The following is an 11,278-nucleotide window of genomic DNA, read 5'->3' as shown; positions in this document are numbered from 1 at the left end:
GCGGTTGCCATGTGGGGAAAGGAGAGAGGAGGATTTTTTAGCAGCATAATCCGACTCAACCGGGGTTTGGTTTGTGCTGAAAACAGCTGGCTTTCTGCCCAGAACTGAGAATGAACTTTAGAGGATTTCCAGTGAGTGATCCACATCTTCAAAAGCATTCCTCTGGCACGGCAGCGTGCTCCGGTGGGCCTCGTCTGCAGCCCTGTTAGATGGAAGCTGCTGAGGTGCTCGGAGTGAGCTGAAGTATTAAAAATTAATATTGGCAAAAGGAATAGTTCCCATAAACAGACATTACCAACCTGAAATCTAGTCATTAAGAAGGAAAAAAAAAAAAGCAAAAGTAATTTCAAGTATTACGTCTAACTGATTTCCTTGGGGAACACTCCACAGTTTTATTGCCACATTTCCCTGCTTTCCGCAGATGCTCCTCTCACCTCAGTGGTTTTGTGTAGGTTTCACACAAACAGGAAAGTAATGAAGGGAACTCGACAAAACTAAATAGGGAGGAACAACAGGATGGAAAAGATGAAATTTCGAATGTATTTAAATTACAGGAATTAAAATTTATTTGTGAAATTATAAGGTATATCACAGAATCTCAGACTCACAGAATGGCCCAGGTTGGAAGGGACCTCATGCATCATGAATCTCTAATCCCTCTGCCACATGCAGGGCCACCAACCTCCCCATTCAATACCAGACCAGGCTGCCCAGGGCCCCATCCAATCTGGCCTTGAACACCTCCAGGGACAGGGCATCCATAACCTCTCTGGGCAGCCTGTTCCAGCACCTCACCACTCTCTCTGTACAGAACTTCCCCCTGACATCCAACCTAAATCTTCCCTCCTTCCCTCAACTTAAAACCATTTCCCCTCGTCCTGCTGTTATCTACCCTTTCAAAGAGTTGATACTTCAGATATATGACTGATGTAGCAAGTGTGTTTACATGTAAGCTCCTCTGAGAGTCTAATTAGAAGTTTTAAATGAAATACTTTAGAATAGAGAGTTTAAAACCTCCTTCTCTTTATATTCAGAGATACTTCTAGTAGTTAAGAGACCCACACAGAGGTCTCTGTCACATGAAGTGCTCTAGTTCCGTGGAGAAGGGCCACAGAGCTGAACTTTCCAGAGCCGATAATCCCTCCTGGACGCCAGCTCCGAGTGTGGCGGCTGTGTGAGAGCAAGAGGGCTTTCCAGAAGCACGTTTTATCTACACTTTCCTAATTGACTGGAGTAGAGACATGCCACGCTGTGTTTTGAGGGGAAAGCATGTGATAATTCCTAAGAACTCAGCATCGCAGCAGCAAATGAACACAATACCGTGTTGCGTAGCTGTCGGCAAAAGGAAATTTACGAGGAGAAAAGGAGGCAGTGGGGCAACTCCCGAGCCCATCCGACCCGTGCCCCAAGCTCGCGTGCCCCATCCTCGCTCGGGCCGACGGCGCCCCGAGGGCGGCGTGAGAGCAGCGAGCCGAGTGCTGCGGCGCCCCCTTGCGGCCAGGCTGCGGCAGCGCTCCCGGGGGCGGGCGCCGCCGCACGCGGCCGCGGGTCTGCACAGGAGCGCCGGGGCGCGCGGGGCGGCGGCGGGCGGGAACAAAGGGGTCGGGCCGGCGCGGCAGCCGGGAGGGAGCGGTTGCGCGGAGGGAGGTGTGGGCAGCGGCGGCGTCGGCGGCGGGGGGAGGAGGGTCGCCAAACTGCCGCCGCTCCGTAGAGCGTGAGCGGCACTCGCTGGCGGCGGCAGCCCGCCCCTCGCTGCATGGCAGCTCGGTGAGGGAGGAGCGGGCGAGGGTCCGGCGCTGCCCGGAAGCCGCGGCAGCAGCAGCAGCGCCCGCCGCACCGGCCGGGATGCTCTCCGCTCGCCGCTAAGGCGCAGCCCCGCCGCGATGCTCTCCCCGGAGCGCCACCGCCACCCCCGGCACCCGCCGCCGCCGCAGCCGCCGCCGCCGCCGCACCTCCCGCCGCAGCCCAACCATGTCGTGGCCACCATCGAGAACCTGCCGGCCGAGGGCGGCGGCGCCAGGAGCGGCATCTCCGCGCCCTCCAACGGCGTGCGCCAGCGGATCAGGAAAGTGCTGAACAGGTGAGGCGAGGGCCGGGGCCGGGCGCGGCGTGTCCCGGGGCAGCGCGGCCGTGCCCGAGGCGCCGTGCCCGAGGGAGCTGCGGGGGAGCGGGCGGAGGTAGCGCGGAGCCGCCGCCGCCGCCGGTGCGCGGCGTTTGCGGGGAGCCGGGGGGAAGCGTTTGCGGACCGCGGGAGCCGGGCGGTCGGTGCGTGCTGTTGGGTATCGCAAACGTAAGGGTACCGAAACCGCAGGATGCCACGCGGGAACCGTTGTCGCACCGCTGCTCTGCCTGCTCTCCTCTTTGCGGATTGTTCCTTCTGCGCTGCGTTTGGTCAGGTGCGAGTTGTTACTCCCGAGCGGTGTCCATCCGGAGCCCAACCGGTTGCGCTTCTCCAGAAGGAGCCCTCGAGCTTCTGTCTGAAGGGCCGCCCCGAGCCATCGCTGCTGCCCGGCGTGCCCTCCTCGCGGGGTGCGCGCACCGTGCGATGTCTTTGTGACCCCTCTAGTTTTGGGTACGGGTGAGCTACTCAGGAAACCTCAGCTCTTCTTCCCTGACATACTGGGTTTGGAGATGGAGCTCCCTGATTCTTCCAGGCTTTAAACATTAGGAGTTTATCTTATCTGATCTAGGAGTCTTTGTTACAAATACCTGAAGCTGTTTGTCTCATTGCTCGCAGATCAGTGCAGTTATATGCAATTCATTACCTGTTACCTTTCCAGGAGGACCTCAGAAGCATCGGTGAGGGATGAAATATCTACCCTTTGTTAATTGAACGTTGAAAAATAGTTGAAACAAAAACTCGGACAAACTCAAACATTTTCTCATACATGCATATTTGCAACTCCCCGTGCAGTACATCCCGCTCTGTTCCTCTCCCCAGGACTGTACCACCCCACCAGTGCTTTGCACTGGCAGAACACTGCAATCCTTCCACAGGACTGCCCCAAGGCACCTGCTAGCCTTAGGATGTGGTGCTGGGATGGGAAGTTCTCGGGGCAACAGAAGGTGGGTGAAGGTGTGGAGGAGGTCCTGGTACAGCAATGGTGGTGATCTCGTGGAGCCATGCCACTGCGTGGCTGGGGGTGCTGGGTTGACACAAGGAATTGAAGGACGTCCCTTGCTCACGTATGTTAGATATGACTCTCAGCTGTATATCATGAGTCCAGTCGGTGTTTGTTGGCATATATATGTTATTGAAAATATGACATCTAGATTTTTTGAAGGGAGAGAAGGATAGAAATTGGCTCTGATGGCTGAAGTTTGTCAGTGTTCTGACCTCACACTGCCCAGACCTCTCACTGTCCCAAGGAGCAACCCCGTGGGCAGCAGCCCCATCACTTCTTGGCAAATCATCTGCTTTTCCCATCTGAAATGAAGCAAATTTTTCCAAATGCATGGGAGAAAACAACTTCTCCTGGAGTACTAAGGCAGCCTTTTCTTTGTTTAAGAGAATCCTTAGCTCATCCCAAAACCTGTGCGAAAGGAAATTTTGCCTGAGTGAGGGTTCCTTCAAGAGGGAGAAACTAAGGAACTAAGGATTCTGCTCTGTGTAATGTCATGGCTTTTCTACTGTGTTTCTGTCAGTACAGTGAAATGAAACCTGACACACTTTTATGCTTTCATCTTCTATGAACACAATAGCATGCAAACATGTAAGGAGAAAGGAAGAGATATTGTATTGCACATACAAAGAGCGTTATTAGGGCCTGTAGCAATAGCAGGATGGATAATTGTTTTTAACTGAAAGAGGAAGTACTTAAGCATGGTGTTAAGAAGAAATTCTTTACTTGGAGGGCAGTGAGGCACTGGCACAGCTGCCCAGAGAAGCTGTGGTGCCCCATCCCCGAAAGCACTCAAGGCCATTTGGATGGGGCCCTGGGCAGCCTGAACTGGGGGGTTCGAGCCCTGCCCATAACAGAGGGCCGGAACTGGGTGGGCTTTGAGGTCCCTTCCCACTCAAACAATTCTGATTCTAGGTAGAAGCCCAGCTCAAACCAACTTTTGGATTCTGCAGTTAGTGTTGTTCTACTGGTAGCACTTTTTCCATGCTGCCTGTACTTTGTGAGTACTATTTGCTTGAGAACTGTTTGTGGAAGGTTACCGACTGACTCCTTCAGTTGAGAACGTGCTCCTTCCTGTTTTCTGCTAATGGGGATGTTCCTAAGAGCATCAGACAACATAACAGGTTGAGGACAGCTGGGGTCGCCAGAAACCTATTTGCAATTGTTATGGTCAGAGAGGAAGCAGTGGAGAATGGGGCAGGCACTGACAGAAACTGAGGACTGTTCCTGTCCTGCTGTGCAGCAGAAGTTTAGTTACCTGGGTTCTGGGTGCCTTCCAAGGCTTCTCTTAAAATTACTTTTCAAGTTATGGAAACATTTAGCTTCACCTTCCAGTCTCTGCTGCCTGTTCACTCAGTGGTCCCAAGGTAACAGAGAAACCCTGGAAGAACCCCTTAGGAGTGCCTGAGAAGGAGGTAATTCGTGGAGGGCAGCACTGACTGACTTCAAAAGTGCAATTCAGTAATCAGAGCGAATGCTGGCCAGAACCGAAGACCAAAGTGAAACAAAACTGAAGGGCCAGAATCAAGGAGAGCTGGAGATGGCAAGTAAGATTTATTGGAATAGTTTGGAAGTCAATTCTGAGTTGGTGGTAATGGTAAGAAGGACCTGCTACATTCTGAACAAGCTGTTACCCTTGAAGCCTGAGAGGATGGCTGAATGGACATTTCATTAAGGGGGAACCGTGGTAAAAGTACATCCCTGGACCTGTGACTCACATCTGTGGTCTATGAATCCCTGCTGCCCTATGCCTTTCTTGTGGTATTTGCTCAGCAGCTGTCCTTCACTGACTCTGTCCTGATATGTTGTAGGGGAGGGAAGAAATTATTCTGGCTGTCTACTTGCTTGCTTCCCCACCTCCTCTGGGAAGCCAGAATTGGACTCTACCAACCTGTCAGCTTGTGGAAGGCCACCTAATGAGTGGTGACTCACCTGCCCCATGTTGCCTCCCACCTCCAACAGGAAGCAAGAAAAAAGGGAAAAATTGCTGAATCACAGGGGAACAGGTTGCTAAATGGTCTCTTGGGGGGATTCTTGCAATTTTTTTTATCTGAATATGCGTCCAAAATCAGGTAACTGCTTATAGGTGAATGTTACCTCTGTAGTCCTACACACAAGGACAAGGAATGAAAAAGTTCTTGCAAGAAAAATGAATGTATGTCATTAGATATTATGTCAAAGTTATTTAACCTAAGTAAACAGGATAATTCCAGGATACAAAAAAAAAAAAAAAAAAAAAAGAGAGAAAAGAAACAAACTCCACAAAAAAGGCCAACCACCACCTAAACTAGAGCCACACCAATGAACTGAGGATAATGTCTGTGTCCCACTATTGAACTACCTTTTTCTACCAAGGACCTTCCTAGCAAGCTGGTTGGCATGGGCGTAATTCTGGGCTTACCTGCTTCTGCCTTTCAGTACATTCATGAGGAATAGTTGCTGTAAAGTTTCATTGTGGCTTATCTCATTGTTTCAAGGATATCTTTGCATGCTTGTTCTTGCTATTTGTAAATGGTGCTTTGCAGTTTTCAAAAGTTTTCTCAAATCATATCAGAATACTAGAGACACAACCAGTTTGCTGTCTGATAATAGCAGGAGCTGCTACCTCAGACCCATGTCACCTTTTCAGTGGCTTTGTGGGTATGTTCTCTGCTCTTAGGAATGCTGAGAGCTTTCTTTGGGATAGCGTGAGTCTTCTCTGCCCATTTATTTGCTTTCTCAGATAAATTTTGGCCCTGGGCATAAACTAGTGTAGTTCTGATTACCACTACCTTTCGTGGAAGAAGAAAGAAAAATTGTGCTGCTAATAAATATAATTCGTTAAGCTAGGCAGTGATTTATTTTATTATCAAAATGAACAAAATGCAACAAATAGAAGCAGTTTAGATACAAATTGATTCTTCTCGTCAGAAAGCCCAGGTGTTTACATACAGTCTGAGTAAAACTTTTGCCTTTTTAGTATGTTGCAGGACCAGTTCATCCTTTGTAATGGAGCTCAGGAATGATTTGGCCCAGTAGCTGAAAATTTCAGCTTGAAATGTTTGTAAGGCTACTAACTCCTTAGAGATGAGAGCTGTTTAAATTTACAACTGCAAGTTGTAAAACCTGTAACCCAGTGATTTTTTTTCTTCTAATAGTGTCTATTCATGTAGTCAACCTGGTAGAGTTTATGTACTAAAAAAATTAAATTGAGGCAATATATTTCGTTGTCCTAAAATAGTACCGTCTTTCGTTTGACTGATCAGGGTGGCAAACAAACCAAATAATTTATGGCATTTTCTCCTTAATGAAAAGCAGGTCAAAGATCAAATATATTATTTCTGGAATTTCAGAAAGAGTGAGTATTCATAACCTTCAGGTGCTTCACTTTCTTCTTCAATCCAAAAAGGGCTGGCTTCCTTGGGGAATTTTGTTCTTAAAAAGTACAAATATCTCTCAGAGAATAAAAGTAGCTGCAGAAGAAAATCTGAGCCCAATTCAGACAGCTGTAGCTCTCCTTTTATGTAAAAATATTTATACCATTTTGAAATGAGTCAAAGAAAATGAGTTCAGAGCACAGGCAAAGCAACTAGGTTGGCTTTCTTGTACCTGTCATTTCTATTCTTTTTGGTGGGGGGTGGGGTGGGAGGTCACGTCTGTCCTTGGAAAGCACCCTTTAAAAGCAGAACGCTGTAAAATCCAACCAGTAAAATGTTGTCTGGTGTTTCCTTTTCTCATTAGTCCATTTGTAATAACCACTTTGAAAGCAAGAGGCCTCTGTGCGTTAGCTGTGTTCCCAATAATTTGGGTGCATAAAGAAAATACCTGTGAAATCAGAGGAAATGATGCTTTTCACCTTCCCCAAGCAATGTATTTCAGTGAATGCGTGCTTATTGGACACAGCTCAGTTTTAAGATGCTTTGATTTACGAGTGAAGACAAAATAAAGCTTTCATATTGCTGCTGTAGCAGGTGCTGGAAGTCTGTCCAAGTACAGGACCAAGTGTCTGAGCATGGTTTCACAGTTAATGTCCCCCATCTCTGTTCCCTTTGCTTTTCTTTTGTTCCTGGGAATTTGTGCCTAACGAGATATAAGCCTTGTCAGTCCAGACCTGAAATGGGAATTGTCTGAAGCGTGGGGATTGAATGCAGCAAGCACTCTTTCAAATGAAATCAGAAGCCCCCATGATGACTGGGAAGAGACTTTTCTTAGGAGGGGCAATTTGGCAAGGTGAAATACATGAGTTTCATCCATCTACCTCCAGCATTTGGAAGGCCTGTTCTTAGTGGGTGCCTGTTGGTGGGTGGGAATTTTTGACACTGGCTGTGCTGCGAGCTTTGGGAAGGGGTTACTGCCTCTTGAACCAGAGGGGTTTCAAAAGAGCAGCGCTGTAAATGGCTCCATAGAGAAAGCTGGAGGAATGGACAGAGTGGCTCTTATGGGATGGACAGAGCAGCTTTAATGTGCTAATGAGGGGAAGGCCAGATGCCAGCAATGATCAGTAGGGTTCTTTGTGGCTCCCTCTCCTTTGGGATGGCTGGAGTCTCTGTCCTTATCGCTACTGTTTCTGCTGGCAGAGGGAAACACTGGGGCTATTACTGAGGTGTTCTCTTCCTTTAAGTCAGCAGATAGCCTTCCAAATCAGCACTTGAATACTGATTAGGGCTAATTACCAAGAAAGCAGAGGAAAATGAGCTTGCTGAAGAACGTTGAGTTTTAAAAAAACTGCAAAAAATCACCCCCTCAAACCCAACAATGAGAAAACCCATGCTCGAAGTCTTGGGAGCTGAGCTTGAGCTCAGCTGGAATCACTTCTTGCAAGAAAAGTTGTATAGAGGCTCATAAATCACTGTGAGTGTAAAGTGTGTAAGAGTGGGGGATTGTGAAATTCATGTAGTGAATCACCTGATCTACCTGTCTCTGCTTATTTATGTCTGTCATCTGTCCCTTCAGGACTTTTTTCATGCTGGTTTTGAAGCTTGTCTTTCAGCTTTCTCTGACTTAGTGTCTCTCATGCTTTAAGAAAGCATTGTTTCAATACATACTCTCTTCCCATCATTTTTTCTCAGAGGCATCAAAAGATTTCCAGCACTGGGAGCATGATGCTGGAGCTCACCATAATGACCCATTCTCAAATGACACAATTCCACCGTAAAATATAGTGGCACTTAACAGGGGTAGTCATCTCAGCCTGTAAGTTCAGTTTCTTGCTAGTGTGAGAGTTAGTTGGTTCCTTAGTCTGGCTTTTCCTGTAGAGATGTGGGAGGCCATGTTCCATATCTGGATAGGTCTGAGCTGAGGCAGTGCATGGTGATGCATAGGAGCTTAAGGTCTGGATGGAGAGTCCTCTCTTTCGCTATAATTTTTATGCAGTGTAAATGAGTTAAAACCTGGAAAAGAAGGATGAGATTTTCTCAAGGTTGCGTGTGCACAGAAGTTTCTTTTGTCCAGACTAGATTATTTGGACAAAGAGCAAGCAAGACTTCATGGTAGTCTGGTGACGGGAATACTTATGTGAGATACCAGGTTTAACTCCATTTTGCCTCATCCCTGAGGGCTGCTGTGGACACCTGAATAGTGAAGTTCACTTTGGATGAAGGGTCTTTTCCTAGCACAAAATGGGAAAAGTTTTAATGTTTAAAAGTTTAGAACCAATAGAGACTTTTTTGCCCAGCTCATCTCCCTAGGCATTTCAGGCTTCAATGTGTTCATTTACCAAAGCACTCTATGCTTGAAACAGATTGCTGCATTTTTAATACAGATAAATGAGGTAATTTTTGTCCAGTAGCAAGACAATAATTATTACCTCCAGAGCCCTAACGTTAACTGCAACCTGTAAGCCAGTATTAGCTGATGACAGAACAAAAACAAAATCTGAAGCATTTATAGTGATGGTCTTTAGTTTACTTAGCCCTTTCTGGCCCTCATTTGTCAAAGAAAATGTGTCCAGAAGCCTGCTTTACAACACTTTATGAGGCTGCATGCATTTCAAAATGGTGCTGTCTCTGTGCCGCATTCGTTCTCATTACTTTGTCTCATCTTGCACACGTTTGGTGAGCAGCAGCCAGTGGTGAGGGCAGGTACGTGGGTTGTGCTCCCTGCTCGGGTGCCTCTTCATTCAGCTCATTTCAGGGGAAGGGTTTCAGTTTCAGTGCTGCTCCACTGCTGTCTCTCTCCTGCCTAACAATTAAATTCCAATCCTTTATGTACTACTGGAATGAGAACTGCCAGCTCAAGCTCTCAGCCAGAAAGAGAGTTTGTGGGCTGAAGGAGTTTGTGGCTACAAGGTGAAAGTGGGGCAGATATCTCTGCCTTTATTTGATAAAAGAAGGTAGCAGTCTTACTCAAAGAGTAGCAGCAGGGTTGTGAATCACAGACAGGAGGCATGAGGTTAGTCTTGGACTGGCCATAGCCTAATGCTCCAGGAGGGGTAAGGGGTAAGCTGTGCACAACCCTATGCTTTCTGTTCTTTACCCGGATTTGGATCCACCTCGATTACCCACCTGGGTGCTACTGCTGCTGTCTTAGGATGCCGTGGCTCTGTACTGTCCCTACCCTTGGGATGATAAGTGCTGGAAAATACTTGATAAAATTAAATGATTTATGCTGTGATTATTCTAAGCCCAGATAGTTTGGGGAATTTAAACATCTCTGTGTTTACCATGGCTTCTGTAGCCTGATTTAGGCCATTTACCTCCTGAAATCTCTTCTTACTAGAAGCTGAGAGTCATAATGAAACAGATCAAGTGTTGCTTCTTCTTTTCTCTCTCTGCTACAGACACAATATGCTTTTGATTATGCTTTTTAACTCCCCATTGCCAGTGTATTCAGGTTCTGTATGGACAGTCCTGGGTAGACTCAAAGTGAGCAAGGACAGCAAATACCAAGTAGGCTGTGAAGAGCTGAGCATGGAGCTGGAAAATATCTTAACGGTTATGGGATTTGATACTTGAAGGAAATAAAACTTTAATATTGTAGATACAAATTTCATCAGTCTAGGAATGAGGTTTAAGTACCGTCAGGCAGAAAAAGCTGACAGTCTTCTTCTAACTTGATAGGGAAATCTAGCATCTGCAAAGCGGTTTTTCTGTGCAGCCTTGTGACATAGGATGTAATGCTTACATGCAGGCCTTTCTTCTGTGTTTCCAGGTTGACTGCTTGTTAGCTTATCCTTCTGCAAGAAGTTTCACTCTCTCTGTCTCCAGGGAATTACCTCCTCAGTAATGGCAAATAGAAGAGGTCAGACTGGAGTGCATCCTTTTCCTGCTTGACCTACCTGAGCTTTGCAGGAAACTTCCTGACACATACATATTGCTGGGGATGCTTTGTAGAAAAAAACAGGTGTTTTTCAGGAATTTCAATTTGCAGAGGTCAAGTTCAGTTCTTCCAGTAGTGGACAAAATCTGTGTGTGGCCCTGGAGACCTTGCTCTTTTGCCTCCTTTTGAGGTTCTTCTACCAAAGCAGCCTTGCTTCCAGTTAGCACTCAACAACGTTTTTCTTTGATTTCTCTTAGTGTAGTTAAGTGTTTTTTGAGTCCAGCTTGCCATATCGCTGAAGAGAGACAGTGGAATGCAGATGTAGACACTTAGGGGTCTAGAAGCAGGAAGTCATGGTGGTGTGATAGTTGTAGAAAGTGTGTGAAACTACTGTTTCTGTCGTTTAAACAGAAAGGTGACAGCCTACCAAAACAACAGACAAGTGGTAGAATGCAAGTTATTGGGCAAACTGGCCAAAGTGAGTGTGGTCATGGGAAGGTTGATAGAACTGGAAGAATTATGTTGCATTTCCAAGAAAAGTCTCTGGGATTCAGTTTCTTCTGCTCTAAAGAGATTGCCCGTGTTAAAGACATTAAGTAATTCTGTGATAATTTACTTGGAAAAAGGGCTGTGTGTCTGTGTGGGGAAGCAAGTGAGATCTTTTAAGATGAATTATAAAAGGTAACCGATTTAACATCCTGTACAAATGAACAAATTCTAGCCGTTCTAGTTCATAGAACAGTTTCTGTTAAATTTGACGTCCGAAAGTGTTCATTCTTATTGATTTGGTAACTATTACCATGTTAATGGAAGTTATTATTACTCAGCTAGATTAATATATTAGATTTATTCCCATACTTTTACAACCTATAGATGTATTGAGACGTGCCTACAGAATCAATAGTTTCTTTTCACATTTA

The 11,278-nt window shown here is 46.5% G+C and overlaps 1 protein-coding gene across 4 annotated transcripts in view; it reads left to right on the top strand.

Annotated features, from left to right (window-relative positions):
* The first annotated feature begins 1,639 nt into the window (after positions 1–1,639).
* SLC35F1 (solute carrier family 35 member F1) overlaps positions 1,640–11,278 on the top strand; it is a 236,439-nt gene continuing 226,800 nt past the window's right edge. For 3 of the 4 annotated variants that reach the window (XM_090135850.1, XM_090135852.1, XM_090135851.1), the window contains exon 1: positions 1,640–2,080. In XM_090135850.1, the coding sequence (XP_089991976.1) occupies positions 1,884–2,080 (197 nt within the window). In that variant the 5' untranslated portion in view covers positions 1,640–1,883. The remainder of the gene's footprint in view (positions 2,081–11,278) is intronic. The other variant, XM_090135849.1, reaches the window with a different exon arrangement.

Source organism: Phasianus colchicus, chromosome 2 (assembly GCF_987193195.1).
Source record: "Phasianus colchicus chromosome 2, bPhaCol1.hap1.1, whole genome shotgun sequence".
Classification (NCBI taxonomy): Eukaryota; Metazoa; Chordata; class Aves; order Galliformes; family Phasianidae; genus Phasianus; species Phasianus colchicus.
Note: the sequence above shows the minus strand (reverse complement) of the source record. Positions and strands in the feature narration are given on the sequence as shown.